Source organism: Mustela erminea, chromosome 6, assembly GCF_009829155.1.
Source record: "Mustela erminea isolate mMusErm1 chromosome 6, mMusErm1.Pri, whole genome shotgun sequence".
Lineage (NCBI taxonomy): Eukaryota > Metazoa > Chordata > Mammalia > Carnivora > Mustelidae > Mustela > Mustela erminea.
In genome coordinates, this window is record NC_045619.1 from 10,120,534 (window position 1) to 10,142,854 (window position 22,321).

The 22,321-nt window shown below is 48.8% G+C and overlaps 1 protein-coding gene across 2 annotated transcripts; it reads left to right on the forward strand.

Annotated features, from left to right (window-relative positions):
* Positions 1-9,807: 9,807 nt before the first annotated feature.
* ANKRD54 (ankyrin repeat domain 54) lies at positions 9,808-22,089 on the forward strand. Of its 2 annotated transcripts, none has more exons than XM_032346324.1 (8): positions 9,808-10,269; positions 11,488-11,535; positions 16,497-16,595; positions 19,444-19,515; positions 20,012-20,059; positions 20,134-20,258; positions 20,479-20,586; positions 20,973-22,089. In XM_032346324.1, exons 1-8 carry the CDS (start codon positions 9,945-9,947, stop codon positions 21,045-21,047), a joined length of 900 nt encoding a protein of 299 aa, XP_032202215.1. In that variant the 5' UTR covers positions 9,808-9,944; the 3' UTR covers positions 21,048-22,089. The 2 variants fall into 2 exon arrangements, with proteins under 2 accessions (XP_032202215.1, XP_032202216.1); XM_032346325.1 differs by having other exon boundaries at positions 10,157-10,269; positions 16,502-16,595.
* Positions 22,090-22,321: the final 232 nt, after the last annotated feature.

The window sequence follows — 22,321 nt, forward strand, 5'->3', positions numbered from 1 at the left end:
GACCCAGTCTCCGCTGTTGCTTGTCAAAAAACAGCTCTTCTATCTTTTCCCTGCGAGGCACAGGCCGCCTGTGGTCTTTCGCATTCACATTTACTGGTATTGATCATAGAATGCAGCCCTCCCAGATATCTGCAAGGCTGGCTCTGTCACCTTCAATTCTCTGAGAATCCTGTTTAGAATTGCCATGCCCTGCCCCGCCCCTTGGGTCGCTTTTTTGCTTTGCTTTTTTTGACACCTGAAACTGATCTAACATTCTATGTTAACTACATCGGGAATTTAAAATGAAATATAATAAAAATGTTGATCTAACATGCTAGAGGACATTATTTTTCCATTCACATTATGGAAAATGAGGATACAAAATTGTCATATAAAGAGGTGATCCAAGCATATTCAACCTAAAAAATAAAAAGTGGAAGTGCTTAAGAAAACTAACAGATATGTTTCTTTTCTGGACTTTGTGATGTTTGTGTTATCTGTCAGCTTTTTGAAATTGCAAATTGCAATTTGTTTTTTTTTTTTTAAGATTATTTATTTATTTCACAGACAGAGATCACAAGTCAGACAGAGATCACAAGTAGGCAGAGAGGCAGGCAGAGAGAGGGGGAAGCAGGCTCCCTGCTGAGCAGAGAGCCTGATATGGGGCTTGATCCCAGGACTCTGGAATCATGACCCCAGCCAAAGGCAGAGGCTTTAACCCACTGAGCCACCCAGGTGCCCGCAAATTGCAATTTGTAATGGGCTGATTTCTCCCACAATTTGTGTTGTGATTTCTTGTTCTAAGTAAACATTCTCTTTCTTACCTAGTTTAGTTTCTGTAATTTCTTATTCTTTATTATTCCTCAGGTAAGCGTCAGTCACCAAAAATTCGGATCTCTTGTTTATAACCATCTAATTATGTGTATGTATGTATATGTGTGTATATAGTTTATATATTCTTGTACATATTCATGTACATGTGTTTGTTACTTTCTACCTCTTCTAAGGTGCATACTCCAACTTAGAGAATAGTAAAGTCTCTATGAGCATCTTCCTCGCTGGCTACTCTTTCTCATATTCTTTTGTTGATTCCTCCTCTTCCCTCCAATCACTAACTAGTGGAGTACTTCTTCTCCCTGGGCTTGTCTCTTCTCTGTCTCTCTTTACTTTCTGGGTGGGTTGTCTGGTCCAGCAGGTTTAAATATCACTCGTATGCTGTTGACTCCCTACATATCTCCATCCCAGATCCCACCCCGGAAGTGGGCTCAGTGGCCAATGTAAGTCCCTGTATGTCTGCAGGCACCTCAAACTTAACACGTCCCAATAGAGCTTCTGGTTTTCTTCCTCTCACCCTTGTTCCTCCCATAGTGTTCCCCTTCTCAGTTAAGGGCAACTTCAGTTTGTTCAGTTGCTCAAGCCAAAGCCTTCAGAACCACCGTGGACTTGACTCTCCTACCACACATGTCAGTACATCTGCATTTTACTGGCTCGGCCTTCAAAACGTTCCCTCTCAATTCTCACCATCTTGTTTCTATCATTCTTGTCCAAACCACTATCATCTCATTAGTGTTGTAATACTACCTCACCCTACTTACAATTCTCAACCCATATTTGTTGAACTGCATTTGAAATGAAACTTAGGCCATTGCTTGGCAGCACCTTAAGCCTGCTTAGAAACACAACTTTGAAAAAAATAAAGGAAGGAAGAAAGAAATGCAACCTGACCTGAAAGCAGCCAGAATCCCATTACAGACTATGAAATGTCTGATCACAGAGTGTTTGATTTTGCAAGGCTCCCTTGTTAATGGAACAGCCATACTTCAAAGGCAAAGAAACTGTGGACAGACCAAAGTTCCTGGAATAATTTTACCTGGGGGAGTCACTGAGAGGATTGAGCAGCTGAAAAGCTGCCCTGATTCTCTTGATCTTCTTTTGCCTGGGATTTGAGGCAGGAAACACTCTGACTCAGAAAAGCCATTACTTCCAATTTCCAGTCTGCCTTGTCTCTTCAATGGGGTTCATTTCAAGCTCCTCTTCCCAGAAAAAACCGTATTTGTCTGTAGTTCACTTACTGTCCTGCTTCTTTGGCTCTCTTGAGCATGGTCTCACAAACCCCTGACAGCCCCGTTTACTGCAGTAGTATGTGTGCCCTGGGAGAGCAGTAGCTCAGTTTCAGCAAGGCAGAACTACAGGCTCCATAGGGGTCATCGGGTACAAGGAGTCCACTAGACAGGAAAAAAAAAAAAAAAACAGCGAAGTAGCAGGCTATTTCCTGACATGCTAAGTTGTATCCCTTTTTCGCCATAGACATGAAGATTATTGTTCTTGGGGTGCCTGGGTGGCTCAGTGGGTTAAAGCCTCTGCCTTCAGCTCAGGTCATGATCCCAGGGTCCTGGGATTGAGACCTACATCAGGCTCTCTGCTCAGGGGGGAGCCCGCTTCCTCCTCCTCTCTCTCTCTGCCTGCCTCTCTGCCTACTTGTGATCTCTGTCTGTCAAATAAATTTTTAAAATCTTAAAAAAAAAAAAAAAGATTATTGTTCTTTCCCACTGTTCACAAATCAAGTTGAGCTACTGAGTAGATTTAAGGATCAGGTTGGCTTTAATCAACATTTCATGTATGGGGGCACACATACATCCAGCAACAGAAAAGAGCTCCGCTGAGCTGTAGACAAAGAAAGGCTTTAAAAGGCAGAGGACAGGGGTGGGGCTTGGGTGGCTCAGTTAACTGTCTAACTTTGGATTTCTGTTCAGGTCATTATCTTGGGGTCCTGGGTTTGGGCCCCGTGTCAGCTCCACATTAATCCAGGAGTCTGCTTGAGGATTCTCTCCCCCTCTGCTCCCCCTCGACCTGCATGTGTATGCACGCATACGCTCTCTCTTTCTCTCAAATAAATGGATCTTTTTATTTCTTTTTCTTTTTTAATTTTTTTTTAAAGATTTTATTTATTTATTTATTTGACAGACAGAGATCACAAGCAGGCAGAGAGGCAGGCAGAGAGAGAGAGGAGGAAGCAGGCTTCCCGCTGAGCAGAGAGCCCGATGTGGGGCTCGATCCCAGGACCCTGGGATCATGACCCGAGCCGAAGGCAGAGGCTTTAACCCTCTGAGCCACCCAGGCGCCCCTTAAATTTATTTTTAAATTAACATATAATGTATTATTTGTTTCAAGGGTACAGGTCTGTGAATCATCAGTCTTACACAATTCACAGCACTCACCATAGCACATACCCTCCCCAATGTCCATCACCCAGTCACCCCTCCCTCCCACCACTCCCAGCAGCCCTCAGTTTGTTTCCTGAGATTAAATCTCTTATGGTTTGTCTCCCTCCCCAATCCCATCTTGTTTAAATAAATCTCTTTAAAAAATAAAAAAAAAAAATAGGGGTGTCCTGGTGGCTCAGTGGGTTATGTATCAGCCTTCGGCTCAGGTCATGATTCTGGAACCCCAGGATCAAGCCCCCCATCAGGCTCCCTGCTTAGCGGGGAGTCTGCTTCTCCCTCTCCCTCTGGTCCTCCCCCCAGCTGAGTTCTCTCTCCTCTTTCAAATAAATAAAATCTTTTTTTTTAAAAAGATGGTAAGATTTATAACTTTAAGAGAAATAATATAAATTTTTTTTTAAAAATTTTTAAAAGGGCAGATAAAAGTATTTGCTTGAGAATGTACATTTGCAGGGAAGGTGTCTTTCTTAAGGGGAATGGAAGGGCTCTATCTGGCAGATTATTTACTAGTGCTGACCAGGTAACCCTAGTGACTAGTTAAAGTCTAGATTGGGGGGGGGGTGTCAAAACTGCAATTAGTTTAGGTATTAAGTTTGTTTTTGGTTTTTTTTTAAGATTTTATTTATTTATTTGATAGACAAAGAGATCACAAGTAGGCAGAGAGGCAGGCAGAGAGAGAGGAGGAAGCAGGCTCCCTGCGGAGCAGAGAGCCTGATGCGGGGCTCGATTCCAGGACCCTGGGATCATGACCTGAGCCGAAGGCAGAGGCTTTTTAACACTGAGCCACCCAGGCGCCCCTAGGTATTAAGTTTTGGTTTGTGATGTGGGGCTTAGCACAAGTGAGTCCCTTTGGGATCTGTTGTATCTTTCTCTCTCTCTCTTTTAAGATTTTATTTATTTATTAGAGAGTGAGAGAGAGAGAACCCTAGTAGGCAGTGTGGAAGGCAGAGGGAGAGGGAGATGTAGGCTCCCCGCTAAGCAGAGAGCCCAATGTGTGACTTGATCCCAGGACCCTAGGATCACGACCTGAGTCGAAGGCAGATGCTTAACCAACAGAGCCACCCAGGCACCCCTCTTGTCCCTTTTTTAACACCATAAATAATCACTTTTCTGTTTAAATGTATTTATTTGAGAGAGAAAGAGAGACCATGAGTGGCGGGGAGGGGCAGAGGGAGAGGGAAAGAGAATCCCCAAGCAGACCCTCCACTGAGCATGGAGCCTGACAGGGAACTTGATCTCCAGACCCCCGCATCATGACCTGAGCTGAAATCAAGAGTCAGACCCTTAAAAAAAAAAAGAGTCAGACCCTTAACCAATCAAGCTACCCAGGCGCCCCAATAATCACCTGCTTTTTCGTTTTTTGGTTTTTTAACATTTTATTTATTTGACAGACAGAAATCACAAGGAGGCAGAGAGGCAGGCACAGAGAGAGGGGGAAGCAGACTCCCTGCCCAGCAGAGAGCCTGATGTGGGGCTTGATCCCAGGACCCTGGGATCATGACCTGAGCCAAAGGCAGAGGCTTTAACCCACTGAGCCACCCAGGTGCTCCCACCTACTTTTTTGAAAATGCAGGTCCATCTCTAGCCTAAAAGAGCAATTCTCAATTGTTGAAAAAAATCATTGTCATGTTCTCTATCTTGACTGCAGTGGTTGTTACCTAAGTATATACATTTGTCAAACATCATCAGCCTTGTACACTTCAAATGTGGAAATCTGGGGCGCCTGGGTGGCTCAGTGGGTTAAAGCCGCTGCCTTCAGCTCAGGTCATGATCCCAGGGTCCTGGGATCGAGTCCCGCATTGGGCTCTCTCTCAGTAGGGAGCCTGCTTTCCCCTCTCTCTCTCTGCCTGCCTCTCTGCCTACTTGTGATCTTTGTCAAATAAAGAAAATCTTAAAAAAAAAAAACAAGTTTGGGAATTTTATAGATAATTTTTTAACAGATTTTTATTATTTATTTGACAGAGAGAGAGCATAAGTAGGCAGAGTGGCAGGCAGAGGGAGAGGGAGAAGCAGGCTCCCTGCTGAGCAGAGAGCCCAGTCCTGGGCTGGATCCCAGGACACCAGGATCATAACCTGAGCTGAGGGCAGATGCTTAACCACCTGGGCCACCCAGGTGCCCAAAAATGTAGGGCTTTTATTATAGGTAATTCATACCTCAATAAATTTGATTTTTAAATTTAATTAACATTAATAAAAAATAACTAACCAAAACAATTTTGGAAATTACATGATGACAAAAGAGTAATACCTTTATGAAATTAAAGAAATAACTCCCATACCAATAAAGAGCAAGCTTATTTAATTGCACCAGTATGACAGAGCTGGTTCGGAAAGAATTTGAGAAGAGTAAAGAATACTGAGTTAGGATTGTTGATCATCTTTTGTCCCCTATAGGATAATACAATTGTAACCTTTGGGATTACTTCCCTCATCAGCTATGCAAAAATTATTACATCTTCTCAGCTTCCTATAAGCTAACTTCTAACTTTACAGAGTTAGAAAACATCACCGGGGGCGCCTGGGTGGCTCAGTGGGTTAAGCCGCTGCCTTCGGCTCAGGTCATGATCTCAGGGTCCTGGGATCGAGTCCCGCATCGGGCTCTCTGCTCAGCAGGAAGCCTGCTTCCCTCTCTCTCTGCCTACCTCTCCATCTACTTGTGATTTCTCTCTGTCAAAAAAATAAATAAAATCTTTAAAAAAAAAAAAAAAAAAAAAAAAAGAAAACATCACCGGATGCTAATCAATTGTTAGTCAAAGTTAAATTTCCTCAGAGAGTCAGATGGCTCTTATGTGGGTTTACGAGCCACCCTCTAGGCTGATATTAAAAAGGCACGCAATCACCCAATGGCATATTTTCAGATAAGAGATCATTTCCCTCCCCCCTAGTTTTCATTATTCCATATTTATGAAGACAAGAAATATATTCATTTCCTGTTAACTCTGCCTAAGAAAGACAACAGTCGCCTTATTAGGCAACAAATGGCTAAATGGCAACTGCTTTTAAGCCTCAACAGGGAGTGGTGGGGACTGTGGCCGACCACAACCATGTCCCATCTAAAGGGCAAAGGTGCTCGGTGGCTCCAGCCATCTGCGGCCACGTGGGAGGGCTGGTCCTGTGTTGCGTATCTCCCCATTTTTAAGAGTATCTGGAAATTTTTAAAATGTCTGTGAAAGCTCTCAACTTTTTAAAAATTTTTTAAAGGTTTTATTTATTTATTTATTTATTTATTTGTCAGAGAGAAAGAGAGAGAGAGAGAGAACACAAGTAGGCAGAGTGGCAGGCAGAGGCAGAGAGAGAAGCAGGCTCCCCACTTGTGATGTGAGACTCGATCCCAGGACCCTGGGATCATGACCTGAGCCAAAGGCAGTGGCTCAACCGACTGAGCCACCCAGGCATCCCGAAAGCTCTCAACTTTTAAATGTTGGCAATCAGTTCAAATTGTTCTAAAATACTGTGAGGGCTGACAGAATGAGGGAAAGAATGAAAGGAAAGTCCTTCTGCATCTAGCCTGACCCAGTGCCCATATCTGATCTAGAACAATACCTTCTTTTTTTTTTTTTTAAGATTTTATTTATTTATTTGACAGACAGAGATTACAAGTAGGCAGTGAGGAAGTCAGAGAGGGGAGGAAGCAGGCTCCCTGAGCTCTTTGAGCAAAGAGCCAGATATGGGGCTCGATCCCAGCACCCTGGGATCATGACCCGAGCCGAAGGCAGAGGCTTTAACCCACTGAGCCACCCAGGTGCCCCATAGAACAATACCTTCTTGCAGGAAGACTGAGGCCTAAAGAAAGGAAACACTTAACCCCATACCATGAGGTGAGTTTGGGCCAGATGGGACTTTAAACCCAAGTCCCTGGATTCCCAGGTAGAAGCTTTTTCCAAAAGGCAAACATTATAAGCATTTTCTTTGTCTCTCAACAAATGCCTCATGTTTTATTTGCTGATTAACCAAATAAAAATGACTAGTATGAAAGCTTGCAGTACCCTTAGGTCAAGTTCAAGTCAGTGCGATGGGCCCACCATTGCACAGGATTTGCTTGGGCCCCAGTCTGCATTCTACCCTTAATTATAATAATAGCACTAGGTACCATTTTTTGAGCACTAACTCTGTGCCAAGCTCTATGCTTTACTTACATCGTATCATTTAGTCTTGTGATAACCACATGACATATGTACTACTATTACCACCATTGAGGCTCAGAAAAGTAAAGTCACTTGCTCAAAGCCATATCCCCACATATTTATGGCTCCAAAGTTGATGGTTTTAGCCACTGGACTATACTATCTTTGCTCATTCATTCATTCAAGGAATCTGGCAGTCAGTCAAACAGTTACAAGGTCGTGGAGCCAGATGCTGAGCCAGGCATTATGGGGGAATATGGCTCAAGTTCCAGTCCTAAAGCTCTGGGGCTGAGGCTAACTGCATTCATATTCAACCCACTTCCTATTCTCCTAATCCAAAATAACAAGTGGTTCTTGAAACACACAAGGTTGGGCTATGTAATTCATACTTCAACAAAGCTGATTTAAAAATGAGAACTATCTCCTCTAAATGTTTAGAGATCCTGTTCAAATGAAAAGACTGCGACAAGGCACACATATTTAGTAGATTAGATTTGACTGAGGACCAGACCTGCTAGGAGGAGGAAGACAATGGCTGACTGCTGGGATAAAGGGTTTGCACTTTAAACCCGTATTCAGTGGGTAGGCAAATCCCACAAACAAGAAGAGAATTGTGCCTTAGCCAGCAGGTGCACCTTGAATTCTACAAAGAGAGACTGGAGGGATGAAGACTACTTCGGAGGCTATTACATGGAAAAAGAGGAGGGATGAGTAATGAAGTTATTTTCAGGTACATTCAGCAGGAGTAAAGTATAAATACCTAGATGTCACTTAAATTCTCTGGAACCAGGTTTCCAGTACGCTCTTCATTAAAAGAAAACAGTGTAGCAGGAAGAGAGGACTTTGGGGGCGCTCAAATCCTAGTTCTTCAACTTTCTTACCCTGTACAAGGGTACATATAACACCTCAGGACCTCAGTTTCCTGATCGGCAAAGTGGGTATAATAATACCTACCGCGGGCACCTGGGTGGCTCAGGTCATAATCTGCTCAGCAGGGAGACTGCTCCCCCCCCCCCGCCCCGCCCCCAGCCTGCCTCTCTGCTACTTGTGATCTCTGTCAAATAAATAAATAAAATCTTTTAAAAAATTAAAAAAAAAATTTAAAGATTTTATTTGACAGAGATCACAAGTAGGCAGAGGCAGGCAGAGAGAAAGAGAGAGAGAGAGAGAGGAGGAAGCAGGCTCCCCGCTAAGCAGAGAGCCCGATGCAGAACTTGATCCCAGGACCCTGAGATCATGACCTGAGCTGAAGGCAGAGGCTTAACCCACTGAGCCACCCAGGCGCCCCTCAGGTGTTTTCTTTCCTTTTTTTTTTTTTTTTTAAGATTTTATTTATTTAAAAAATTAAAAAAAAATTTTTTATAAATCTACCAGCTAAGATTCTTGTAAGGGAGAAGTAAGTGGTATAATATATATCAAGCACTTGGTATACGGAATATGACACATATTCATTGTTCATTTCTTTCCTCGGTTTCCTTTTAGCTCTCAGTGGAGTTGGCATATGCGTACTTACCGGTTATGGGGCTGAAGAGACAAAAAATCACACAGCGTTTGTCTCCATACCGTACCATGAGAAAGCTCACAGTGGTGTTCTGAGAGCACTACCAGTGTGTTTCAACTGTCAGAGAAAGGTTCCATTTTCACTGGGTTGAGTGAGAAGGAAGAACTTTTCCTGGACAAAAGCCCTGGTCCAAAGGGAGCGGGGCATCCATAAACTAGTCCCCTGCCTCTCTTGCTTCAACTCCTCGTCTGTAAAGTAGGGATGGTCCTCCTCGTCCACCTTATAGAAGTGTTTACGGGGTAGTGGGCTGTGAGAGCGCTTGCGAAGCTCGACGGCCGCTCTGGGAGCCCTGCCGTGTTTCCGGCTCCGTCCTCTCCCGTTGGGCTGCGAGCATCTCAGCGAGCGAGCCTGATGCTGCGCCCGGAACGTAGCACAGAGACACCTGCCCCGCTGTCGCTGTGGGGCAATGACGCTGAATTACACTCCTTCCCAAGTCCGTGATCAACGCCAGGGTTACCGAGAGGACCCTAACTAAAGGGATCTTTCGCATGTGGAAGCTATTACTCCTCAATTTGCGGCAGAGCCCCAAGTTATAACACATTCTCACTTTCTTACTCACACTGTGCACTTCCCACCAGGAAGTCCTTCTTTTTTTACGTTCACTGATTTAAAACATATCTGTTCTTATCCCTACAGTGCGGCTTCTTCATGTTCCTTAGTGATTGGCTGCAGATCGTCTTAAAGTGATTGGTTAAAGCATCTGCCCGTTATCTTTCCCAGGAGCCGGCGGGGGAAATGGGTGGTGGGGGAAGAGCGAGAGAGTGGCCTAAACTTGGCTGTTTTATTGGCTCCGGTGGGGACGCACGGCGAGAGCGTGGGCTGTCCAAGCTTGTGACTGGCTTTTGTGTCCGTCAATCATACTGCCGGAAACCAATTCTCTGGCCCCAACCGTGCCCGGTTGGCTGTTGGCGACGGGAGCTCGCCCCCCGCTCGGTTGCCGTGGTTGCAGGCCGGACCCGCCCGCTCGCCCGCTGACAGCGAGGCTTAGGGCGGAGGAAGCGGGTCGTTGGTCGGTCGGGAACGAGGCTCCGGCGGCCAGACCCGCGCAGAGCCGTTGCCATGGCAGCCGCCGCCGGGGGCGCGGACGAGGAGCCGCGCTCTGGCCGCTCGAGTTCGGAGGGCGAGTGCGCCGTGGCGCCGGAGCCGCTGACAGGCCCCGAGGGCCTCTTTTCCTTCGCGGACTTCGGGTCCGCGCTGGGCGGTGGCGCGAGCCTCCCGGGCCGGGCGTCCGGCGGGGCCCAGTCCCCGCTGCGCTACCTCCATGTCCTGTGGCAGCAGGACGCGGAGCCCCGCGATGAGCTGCGTTGTAAGATCCCCGCCGGCCGGCTGAGGCGCGCCGCCAGGCCCCACCGCCGGCTCGGGCCCACGGGCAAGGAGGTGCACGGTGAGGAGCGCGGCGGGAGGCGGGGCCCTGACCTCCCCCAACCCCTCGGGATTCGGTCCTCGGACGGCTGAGCTCCCGGCCCATGGCGACCCCTGAGTCTCCTTGTAGGAGCCATCAGGATGGAGAGCGGATAAGGACCGCGAATGTGAAAGAGACGGTCTTGAAGCACTTGGTCATTCCTGGATAGAAACTTTTCATGACTCCAGGCGTTTATCAGTAGATTAAAAAAAGAGGGGGGGGGTACTGGCGAATACTTTTATTATCAGAGAGGGGAGGCCAGAGTCTGAAGCCAAGTTCCACTATCCTGTTTAAATGCACAGGCTGGGACTGGACTCCCCGACCTCGTTGAAGCCTTAGGCGAACCGTAGAACCTTTCAGCCTTCGTTTTCTCGTCTATAAATGAGTACCATACAGGGATGTTGCCAGAGTTAATTAAGTAAGGCGACGAATTCGTAGCGATTATTCTGCTTTTGTTGTCCCAAACACTGTTGGGACATTTGTGATCATTTTTTTTTTAAAGATTTTATTTACTTATTTATTTGACAAAGAGAGAGATCACAAGTAGGCAGAGAGGCAGGCAGAGGGGCGGGGGGGGGAAGAAGCAGGCTCCCTGCTGAGCAGAGAGCCCGATATGGGACTCGATCCCATGGCCGGGAGATCATGACCTGAGCCTAAGGCAGAGGCTTAACCCACTGAGCCACCTAGGCGCCTCCATTTATAATAATTTCTAATCCTCACAATAACTCAGTGGGAGCCCCATACTGTTTCCATTATATAGAAGAGGAAACTGAGGCTGGGAGCGATTGCCCTGCTCCAGCTCACATAGCTAGTAAGTGGCTATGATGGAATCAGAACCCACCCCTGCCAGACTCAAACTCCTGCTCTCGTGTGTCCACTGTATTTTTTTCTTCAGATGATAAACCTGGGGCCCAGGACGTTAGTTCTCTTTGCTCAAGGTCGCTCAGCTACTGTAAGTGGCAGAGCCAAGATCTGGCTCCAAAGGCCTTGAAGGATTTGCTACAGAATGTGGCTTTTTGCACTAGATCTGCCACATTTCCAGTCTTCCCTTGTTCCCAGTGTCTCGCATCCTGGTGCCTTTCTTTCCCTTTAGATGCTGTCGTGGGTGAACTATGGCTTAACTAGGCAGTCACCCACTTCCAGCTTCGTCATGACTGTTTTATTTTGTTTTTAACTAGAACTCCTTTCCTCTCTTCACAGCTCTGAAGAGGCTGAGGGACTCGGCCAACGCCAACGATGTGGAAACAGGTGAGTGTGCAAAGCAGGTCTAGCTCTGTGGGTTGGTTAGGGAAAGCAAAATCCGGGCGACCCATCCCTGGGAAGAGAGTGCTTGAGTTCAGTATGCCCGCTCACCCCATGGGCTAGGCTCACTGTATATATTATGTAGCTATGATCATCTCGCAAAAGATAAGTCTGGCTTGGATGCTTACTCTTTCCATGCCTCTCTGTCACCCGGAACTTCCTGATGTCATAGTGTTGATCACTCTGTGGGCTCCCTGCTGTTGGGACCATGTCTGCTTTTGTATCCCCGACAGAGTAGGAGCTTTTTAGAACTTCCAGTTACTGGGAATGGACAGTCAGCTTTAGCTGTCAGCCAGGTCACCATCGGAACCAAGCCAACACCCTCAGCTGCTCAGCCGAGGCTTTGTGGTAGTTGGGTTAGTGGTTCTCAAACCTTGGAAAGGCATGGGAGGGGCTCCCAGCAGGACGCCACTCTGGTTTTTTGTTGTTGCTCCCCTGCGTTCATTGCTGATAGGACAGTAGCGGCATCAGAGGTACAGGGACAAGTTCTAGGGGAAAGCTTGTAATTCTATCCACCTGTTAGTTTTCTAGGGCTGCTACGACAAATTACCACAAACAGTGGTTTAAAACAACACGAATTTCTTTTCTTTTTAAAATTATTATTATTATTATTATTATTATTTTTAACAGCACAGATTGTTTTTTAAAGATTTCATTTATTTATTTGACAGTGAGAGAGAGATCACAAGTAGGCAGACAGGCAGACAGAGAGAGAGAGGGGGAAGCAGTCTCCCTGCTGAGGAGAGAGCCCAATTCGGGCCTCGATCCCAGGACCCTGAGATCACAATCCAAGCTGAAGGTAGAGGCTTAACCCAATGAGCCACCCACGTGCCCCCAGATTTTTTTTTTTTTTTTTTTAAGATTTTATCTATTTATTTGACAGAGAGAGCGAGCACAAGCAAGGGGAATGTCAGGCAGAGGAAGAGGGAGAAGCAGGCTCCCCACAGAGCAAGGAGCCTGATGTGGGGCTTGATCCCAGGACCATGGGATCATGACCTGAACCAAAGGCAGACACTCAACCAACTGACCCACCCAGGTGCCCCAACAACACAGATTTCTTAGCACATAATTCTGGAAGTCAGAAATCCAATACAGGTCTCACCATGCTGAAAGCAAGGTGTCAGCAATGCTGCATTTCTTTCTTAAAGCCCTAGGGGAGACTCTGTTTCCCTGACTTTTCCCATTTCTAGGAGCTGCCCACATTCCTTGGCTCATAGTCTTCTCCCTCTGTCTTCAAAGTCAGCAACAGTGGACTGAGCCCTCACACTGCTGTCTTTCTGGTTCACATGGCAGGGAAAGGTGCTCTGATTTTAAGGACTCATGTGATTAGTTTGGGCCTGAATAATCCAGGATAATCTTTCTGTCTCAAGGCCCCTAATCTTACTTATATCTGCAAAGTCTTTTTTGCTGCGTAAGGTAACATGTCCAATAAACTCTGAGGGTTTAGGGCCTGACATCTTGGCAGCCGTGAGCCTACCTACCTCAAGTGGACATCATTCTGTTTTGGTGGTGTGGTGCACTGCGGTCAGCAGAGAAGATGTGAGCATTGCTTGAGAGCTGTGGGATCAGAGAGCCCATTTACAGCCGGTGTGGAGAGGAAGTCATTGACCTCAGGGAGCTGGGTGTTAGACTGTGGGCCTTAAAATGGTTCCTTTACGGGTGCCTGGGTGGCTCAGTGGGTTAAACCTCTGCCTTTGGCTCTGGTCATGATCTCGGGGTCCTGGAATTGAGCCCTGCATCGGGCTCTCTGCTCAGCAGGGAGCCTGCTTCCTCTTCTCTCTCTCTGCCTGCCCTCTTCCTACTTGTGCTCTCTCTCTCTGTGTCAAATAAATAAATAAAATCTTAAAAAAAAAAAAAAAATGGTTCCTTTACCCCTGGCATCGCATGGTAAGCAGGCCTGGGAACTGAGGGCTTTCCAGCTCTCTTCACTTTGGTCTCTTTTCCGTGAACTTTAATATTTTGGAATATTTGAGCAGCAACCTAGACAGTTTTTCAAGGAAAAATGATAAGTATTCTCCTTTGCATATCTCTAGTGTGTGGCCGGAGAATATTTGAATTCTATTTCCCTTCCCCAGAAAGCCTAGTTCTTCCTGAATCAGATACTCATGCGGTGGTTTCAGTGTCTTGACAGAAATGCCTTAGTGTTCCGGTCAGAGTCTCTAACACACCCACCCGTGTCCGCATCTAAGTGGCTCTCAGACTGACCAGGTTCTTGCAAGCCTCTGATGGTGACCTGGGCTGTGGGGTTCGCCTGTCCTCTTTCTCTCTCATGGTTTGCATTTCCTTCTCCTTCCCTGCACGTTTGTTGGGTTTTTGGTGTGGCTGAGCAGTCCTACTGGACACAAAATTGATGCCCTGCTGTTGTTAAGTCATAACCTATTTTCATATACATGAAAATTACATACATTTAAAATGTTTGGGAGATGAGGGAAATATGCAATAAAAACATCCATAATCATGGGGCGCCTGGGTGGCTCAGTGGGTTAAGCCGCTGCCTTCAGCTCAGGTCATGATCTCAGGGTCCTGGGATCGAGTCCCGCATCGGGCTCTCTGCTCAGCGGGGAGCCTGCTTCCCTCTGTCTCTCTTTGCCTGCCTCTCCGCCTACTTGTGATTTCTCTCTGTCAAATAAATTAATAAATAAAATCTTAAAAAAAAAATCCATAATCAGCAGAGGAACAAATCTCCGTAAATATATTGCTGACTATCCTTCTAGTCCTTTTTCCTATGCAGAGAAATTTTCTTTATGGGCTTGCAGACTATGCCAGATACTCAATTTTATATCCCATGTGACTTCATAGTCTTTGTAACCATTCATTTTTTTCAAAAGGGAAATGTGTTTTTTTTTCCCCTATTGACAGAAAGAATACATGGCTGTATGATTTTTTTAAGCTTATAAGGTAAAAAGCAGGAATTACCTTATAATTCCATTGTCCAGGAATAGCCACAATTTGTTATAGAAGCCCACTGTGCCTTCAGAGGAACAAAGAAAGAATTATTTAGTTAGTCATATATTTGCATAGTGGTTTCTCTTTTGAGTTGGGGAGGGCAGAGGGAAAGGGCAGAGAGGGAATCTTTTTTTTTTTTTTTTTAAACGAGAGAGAGAATCTTAAGCAGGTTCCATGCCCCACACAAAGCTCGATCTCATAACCCTGAGATCACAACCTGAGCTGAAATCAAGAGTCAGACACTTGACCAATTGAGCCCCAGTTTTTTTTTTTAAGATTTTATTTATTTATTTGACAGATAGAGATCACAAGTAGGCAGAGAGGCAGACAGAGGGAGGGGGAAGCAGGCTCCCTGCTGAGCAGAGAGCCCCATGCGGGGCTCGATCCCAGCATCCTGGGATCATGAACTGAGCCGAAGGCAGAAGCTTAACCCACTGAGCCACCCAGGCGCCCCCAGTTTTTCATTTTTAAGAGAATTTCCCAGGTATGGGGTTATCACATCAAAAGGTATGCATATTTCGATGACTTCTGACAGATGCTGCCTCTAGTGCTTTCCAAGAAGACTGTAACTATACAAATCATAAAAGAGAACGGACTCTTTTAGTTTTGTCTGTTCTCTCTGGCTGGCTATCTTTTGGCCAATGTACCAGGCTGACCGGTACATTCTTTCTCTTCCACTCTCATAAACCTGTTTCTGCCACCTTTATTCATTTCTTCAGTCAACAGTGTTCATGGAGCTGAACAAGTCCGATCTTGATCCTGGGTATTAAGTAAGATAAACCAAAAAAAAAAAAAATGTGCAATATAATTGGAGAAAAAGAATGTGAAGTGATACCATTTTTCTAAAACAAAACCCCCAGAAACACTGATGTATTTAGTTGGAGAGGCAGAAGTTCTGGAGCCAGAGAAGCCAGGGAAGCCTGGGTTTCTTTCCCAGTTTTGCTTCCTGGTAGCTGGGTGAGGGCACCTGGAGCACCTCCCAGAATGGGACACGATGCCTGGCTGGGTGGGCGAGGGGCTTAGCAGACAGGTGCCTGGTGCCAGGCTGGTGTTCAGCGTACTCCCCAATGTTCTAGAATGGCACAGCGTGTTCACATTAGAGGAGCAGGGCAAACAGGGCCCTGAGGAGACATGGGAGCCAGAGTGGCTATCTGAGCCTGAAGAGGAAGAGGAGGAAGAGATTCTGGGCTTCGGCTGGAGTCCTTGAGAGGTTTGCCAATGGAGACTAAACTGTTGGTTGCTCTAAAATGCTGTTTGGCAGCAATTTCTACATTTCAGCTGGACGTATGTGTGTGGCACATAATGGCTTATGGTTTGTAATGGCTCCGTGTTTTGCAAAGAGGCATTTCACATCCATTATTCTCATCAGAGCAGCTCTGGAGATTGGCGATTATTCCCATTTGCGGTGAATTGGGACCCAAATTCAGGCCTTCCTACTCCCAGCTCAGCTCTTTCTACAGCCCCGTGCTGTCAGCAATGTACTCCTTTTGTCGTTACTCAGCTTCGCCTGGGACTTAGTCCTTGCGGCTCCACGTCTGTGCCGGCCGCCCCGGAGGGCCACCTCCCGGGAGCGAAGGCAGCATTCCCCAGCAGCTCGGGCAGCTGTGTCCAGCTGGAATGGATGCGTATCCGAATGGATGTGAGGCCGGAGTCCGTGCTAGGGATTGCTGTGACTCTAGAATTCCTAACTCCGAGGGCCAAGATCCTTCTATGATGTTCTGTCTCTAGACACAGAGTTTGAGCTGCCAGAATCTGTGGTCCTCAGTAGTGCTTTCGGGAAAACAAGTCCCTTATCTTGGCATCTCCTGTGAGGCCGGCATCCAGGCGGGATGAGCTCTCCCCTGGCTTATCGATGCCCAGCCCAGAAGCACCCCAGAGCACCCTTCTTTCCGCCCTGGGAGCTGCTGCTTAGCTAACAACTGCCTCTCTGTCCCCCTGCCCCTCTGTCTTGGTGGTGTCAGTGCAGCAGCTTCTGGAAGATGGCGCTGATCCCTGTGCAGCTGACGACAAGGGCCGCACAGCTCTGCACTTCGCCTCCTGCAATGGCAATGACCAGATCGGTGAGTCCTGGGCACGGGGGCAGGGAAGGGGGCTGGCCAAGGAGCATCGCGGCGGGGGTGCTGGGGGAAGATCTGTCTACACCGCCAGGGTGGCCGCCAGTCCTTCAAGACATTCAGGCAGCATTTTCTCAGTGCCAGGTGTCCAGCAGGACAAACCTCTGTCCCCCTACAAAGTCCTTTTTGCGTGTGGTATAACTTATAAACAGTGACCTTTCTGTATGTGTGCGCTGATGTTACCGCCATCCGGATCAAGACAAAAGATAGTTTCAGGAGCACCCAGCCGGCTCAGTCAGTAGAGCATGAGACTTTTGGTCCCCAGGTCATGAGTTCAAGCCCCACGTTGGGTGTAGGGCCTACTTAAAAAAAAAAAAAAAAAAAAAAAGAAGTAAAAGGAAAGAAAGAAGGAAAGAAAGAAAGAAAAGGAAAAGGAACGAAAGGAAAAGAAAAGGAAAAGAAAAAAAGTAGTTTCACCCCCCAGCAGCCTACCTGATGCCCCTTCCAGTCCTTATCCCCGTGTAGGCCTTGCTCACCATAGATTGGTTTTCCTGGTTCTGAATTTCACGTAAGTGGACGCACAGAGCCTGCAGTCTTTGAATTCTCTTTCACTCAAACTTACATCCCTGAGACTCAGCCCTGAATCTTGTTTGTATCCGGAGTTTCTCCTTTCTTACTGCTGGACGGCATTTCATGGTGTGATGTCCCACGGTGCACCCATTCTACTGTTGATGGATGTCTGTGTTGTTTCCAGGTTTGGGCTCGTATGAATACAGCTGCTGGGAACATTCTTGCACCTGTGACTTGGTGGATATAAGCATTTACTTGCGTGAGATGGTATTGCAGGTGTGGAGTTGCTGGCTCACCAGGGGACATGTAGATTTCGCTTTAGTACGTGCTTGCACAGTTTCCTCTGGTGGCTGTCCCGGTGTAGACGCCCACCAGCAATGTAAGAGTTCCACATTTTTCCCCAGCCTTGCTGACGCTTGGTATTGTGTCTTTTTTTTTTTTTTTTTAAGATTTTATTTATTTATTTGAGAGCGAGACAGTGAAAGAGAGCATGAGAGGGGAGAAGGTCAGAGGGGGAACCAGGCTCTCCATGGAGCTGGGAGCCTGATGTGGGACTCTATCCCAGGACTCCGGGATCATGACCTGAGCCCAAGGCAGTTGCTTGACCAACTGAGCCACCGAGGAGCCCGGTATTATGTCTTTTTAATTTTAGCCATTCTGGTATGGTGGCATCTTATTGTGGTTTAATTGATGTTTTTCTGGTAGCAACAGATGTTAAACATGTATATATTGGCCATTTTTATAGTCTCTTGTGTACATATTGGCCATTTTAATATCTTCTTTTGTGAAGTTCCTGTTCATGTCTTTTGTCCGCGTTTTCTTTTCTTCTTTTTTTTTTAAAGATTTTATTTACTTGACAGACAGAGATTACAAGTAGGCAGAGAGGCAGGCAGAGAGAGAGAGGGGGAAGCAGCCTCCCTGCTGAGCAGAGAGCCCGATGCGGGACTCGATCCTGAGATTCTGGGATCATGATTTGAGCTGAAGACAGAGGCTTTAACCCACTGAGTCACCCAGGCACCCCTGCGTTTTATTTTCTTAAAGGTCTTATTTATTTCTTTACAGGAAGAGACACAACAAGAGAAGGAACACAAACAGGGGGAGTGGGAGAGGGAGAACAGGTTTCCCGTGGAGCAGAGAGCCCGATGGGGCTCTGGGATCATGACCTGAGCAGAAGGCAGACGCTTAACAACTAAGCTATCCAGGCACCCCTTTTGTCTGTGTTTCAAAACAAGCTGCCTGGTTGTTGTTGTTGTTTTAATTATTGATTAGTAGAAATTCTTTATATATTCTGGATAGAAGTCATTTATCGAATATAAATGACTTAACTTTTCTGATCTTGCCTTCTTGTTCTCTGAGTGGTGTCTTTTGATGAACCCAAGTTCTAAATTTTAATGAATCCAGTGCATCCATCTTTTCTTTTTTGTGGTTAGCATTTCTGTGACCTACTTAAGCAATCTTTACCTATCCTGAGGTCATGGAGATGGTCTTTTTTTTTTTTTTTTAAAGATTTTATTTATTTATTTGATAGAGATCACAAGTAGGCAGAGAGACAGGCAGAGAGAGGGGGGTGGGGGGGAAGCAGGCTCCCCACTGAGCAGAGAGCCCGATGATGCGGGCCTCAATCCCAGGACCCTGAGATCAAGACCTGAGCCGAAGACAGAGGCTTTAACCCACTGAGCCACCCAGGCGCCCCCATGGAGATATAATCTTGTTTGTTTCTACAGGCTGGACTTAGAGCTTGCACATGTAGGTCTATGATACGACTCCCATGCGTTTCTGTACTCGGTGTGCAGCCCAGCCTGGCCGCATCATACGCGTTAGTCTACCTGCACGTCCGTTGCCGTAACTGATGGCCTGGGCGATGCCGCAGCCCACCCTGGAGGTGGCGTAGAGACTCGGGGAGGGGGATGATCAGCGTCAGCTGTTGGCCTAATTCCCGCTATGGCACTTGGCTGTGGAAAGAGCAGAAAGTGTCCTTGACAGCCTTTACCAGCAGCCACTGCTGTTGAAAGAACTCCTTTCGCAGTCCTGCATAGGCCCGGAAGGCTGTCCCGGAATCCTCAGTGCCCGGCCCTCAGGGTCCTATACATAAACTCTGTGAGTGAGGGAGTAAGTGAGCAAGTGAATGGACGACTGAATGAAATGGACAAAACAAGGTAGAGAACCGTGTTGCGTTCAGTGTCCCACACTTTGAGGAAGCCCCTTTAGGTAGGTTCGGGGTGGGGGTTAGTATCCAGTCCATAAAAGTCCTCCAGCAACTCTTGGTGGGTTTTGCTGTTTCCAGTGCAGCTGCTCCTGGACCATGGGGCTGATCCCAACCAACGAGATGGGCTGGGGAACACGCCACTACACCTGGGTAAGTGCCTGGGAAGCTGCCAGCCCACCCTTCTGTGCAGTGCAGGTGGGCTGCTCTGCCGGGGAGCCTGAGGTCCTGCAAACTCCCAGCAGGATCTCCTGTCATCTGGGGAGAACCTGAGCCCACGGGGACTGCCCTGCCCCCATGCTCTGTCCCCTGACCTTCCCCTTCGGTCCCCAGGGGGCCATGCCCTGGGTACAGCTGCTTTAGCAACCTCGGGAGCTCAGTAGGGCTCTGCTAGGGAAGGTGAGACCTGCAGCCTGCGGCTGCCCCGCACTATGGCTGGCGGTGAGGTGGGTCCCGTCTCCCAGCCTCAGTCTCCCTAGCTGTACAGGGAGAGAGTTGGGCCCGCCCCATGGCGGCCTTGGGGATGCCATCTCTGGAGGTGTGACCTGGAGCGGGCACACTCGGGAGTCACGGTCCTCCTCCCTCTGGCGGGCACACTGGCCAATGCCCTGATGTTCGGGACGCTCATGGCGCTGTTCTTCTTCCTCAGCGGCCTGCACCAACCATGTCCCTGTCATCACTACCCTGCTACGAGGAGGTATGTGCTCCCTTTCCCTTCGCACTCCTCCCCTGCTCTCAACCCCGTGTGCTGACCTCAGCCCGCTGCTGCAGGAGCCCGCGTGGACGCCTTGGACCGAGCTGGCCGCACGCCCCTGCACCTGGCCAAGTCAAAGCTGAACATCCTTCAGGAAGGCCACTCCCAGTGCCTGGAGGCCGTGCGGCTGGAGGTGAAGCAGGTGAGTGTCCATCGTACCGAGCCAATGGCAGCAAACCGGCCCCATGCGGGGGCTGCCCGAACACGGACTCGCCAGCAAACAAGCCCAAGGCAGGGGCTGCCGGGAGCACAGACATGCCCGCCTCCAACCCGAGGGCTCCCGGTTGCTTCACACTGACCTGATTTGGCGTCTGGGCCACCTAGCTAGAACCCGGGCAGCTCAGCCCCGCCCCTTGTTCCAGATCATCCAGATGCTGAGGGAGTACCTGGAGCGCCTGGGGCGGCACGAGCAGCGCGAACGGCTGGACGACCTCTGCACCCGCCTCCAGATGACGAGCACCAAAGAGCAGGTGAGCGCCAGTGGCCCGCCTGGGCCTGGGACCTGGCAGGAGCTCGGGGCCGGTCCTTTTCTGCTGTGACACAGCCAGCCACTCAAGCAGAGAGAGGCCGCGGCTGTGGGGTTGCAGCCCACTGTGGACCCCAAAGCCTCTGTCCACCACCTATGAAGCTCCTCGTGCCCCATGGCTCTTCTCTCCGGGGCAGTCTGAGAGCCTGGAGTCAAGGATCATCGGTCGGACCATTGGTCGGTTCCATAGTCCGTGGTGAAGCCGCCACGTGCCCTGGGAGGAAAGACCGTACCTACCCTCCGTGTCGGTGGCACGGGGTGGAGATCTGGGGGCCGGGACGCCTGGGCCTGCTGTGGCACCTGTGACGGGACGCTGGTTTTGTCCCACAGGTGGATGAAGTGACCGACCTCCTGGCCAGCTTCACATCCCTCAGCTTGCAGATGCAGAACATGGAGAAGAGGTAGCAAGAGAGGCCCCCGCCGTCCCGCTCGGCTGCTGTCTGCCCCTGCCCGCACTGCTCTCTCAGTACCAAGAAAAAGCCCAACGCCTGGGACTCTGGAGCTGCACTTCTGTGGTGAGGCCCTCGCGCCCAGATGCTCCGGGCCACAGATGCTCTGGCCGACCACAGAGCCACTCCCAGCCACGGCCTGTACCATCTCCGTGGGCCGGGACCACAGCCCCCAGCTTCTTCCTCTGCTCCCGCAGCACTGCAGCCACTCAGGGCCGGCTCACGTGCACCGGCCCAGCCAGCCTCACCTGTCTCGCGGCCTCCCCGGCCCCCTCAGCCAGCCCCAGACCCTTCTCTATGTCCTTTTCCCGGCCAGGGGCTTGTTGTGGCCAGCAGGGTGTAGGCTGAAGGCAGGCATCCTCGGGGGCATCTTGGCCGGCCCTGCACCCCTCACCAGCACTTAGATTGAGGCTTGTCACCTGCCTTTCAAGGAGACGTCGCAGTGAGTTTCTCCAGGTGGAACGGAGAGTTGCTGAAGCCAAGACCCTGGAAACACAGCGTTAGGAAGGACCCTGCAGAACCCAAAGCAGAAAAGCCCCAGACTCTTTTGCCCAGTCGTGAAAATACCAGGAGGGAGGGCGAGCTGGGCCATTCTGAAGCCTAGCTGTAGGCTGAATGGTCCCCCCGCCCCCCGCCGCAGATGTCCGTGTTCTTACCCCAGGAACCTGTGAACATTATTGGGCAAAAGGGACTTTGCAGGTGTAATTACATAAATGATCTGTGGACCAGGAGACTCTCCTGGATTACCCCAGGGGCTTCACATAATCACAGGCATCCCGAAGGAGGTCAGAGAGGAAGGAGGAGCTACAGCGGGAGGGGGTCAGAGCTGAGGACCGCAGGCACCCACGGAAGCTATAAGAGGCAAGGAAAGGGAGGTTCCCTTCAGAGCTTCCTGAGGGAACCAGCCTGGCTGACACTTTGACTTTAGCCCAGTGAGACCGATCTTAGAATTCTGACCGCCAGAACTGTAAGAATAAATATGTGTCGTTTTAAGCCACTAAGTCTGTGGACGTTTGTTGCAGCAGTGATGGGAAACTGACATGCTCCCGGAGGCACAGAGCTCACTGCGAAGGAGGCACCCTGCTCCCTGCTCGGCCAGGCCCTTGTTGTGCACAGTGGGCCTGCAGGAGTCCCGGGGGGGGGGGGGGGGGGAGGGCTGGCATGGGTCCTGGTAGGCAGGGAGCGGGAGGGCAGAGCACCCCCGACCGGGCCCTCTCCAGGGCACTGACT

Bases quoted from the DNA above. Each gene is read 5' to 3' on its own strand.
- ANKRD54 (XM_032346324.1), top strand. From the start codon at position 9,945: ATGGCAGCCGCCGCCGGGGGCGCGGACGAGGAGCCGCGCTCTGGCCGC. The intron at 20,060-20,133 runs GTATGTGCTCCC...CCGCTGCTGCAG, and splicing joins CACTACCCTGCTACGAGGAG to GAGCCCGCGTGGACGCCTTG. The intron at 20,259-20,478 runs GTGAGTGTCCAT...CCCTTGTTCCAG, and splicing joins TGCGGCTGGAGGTGAAGCAG to ATCATCCAGATGCTGAGGGA.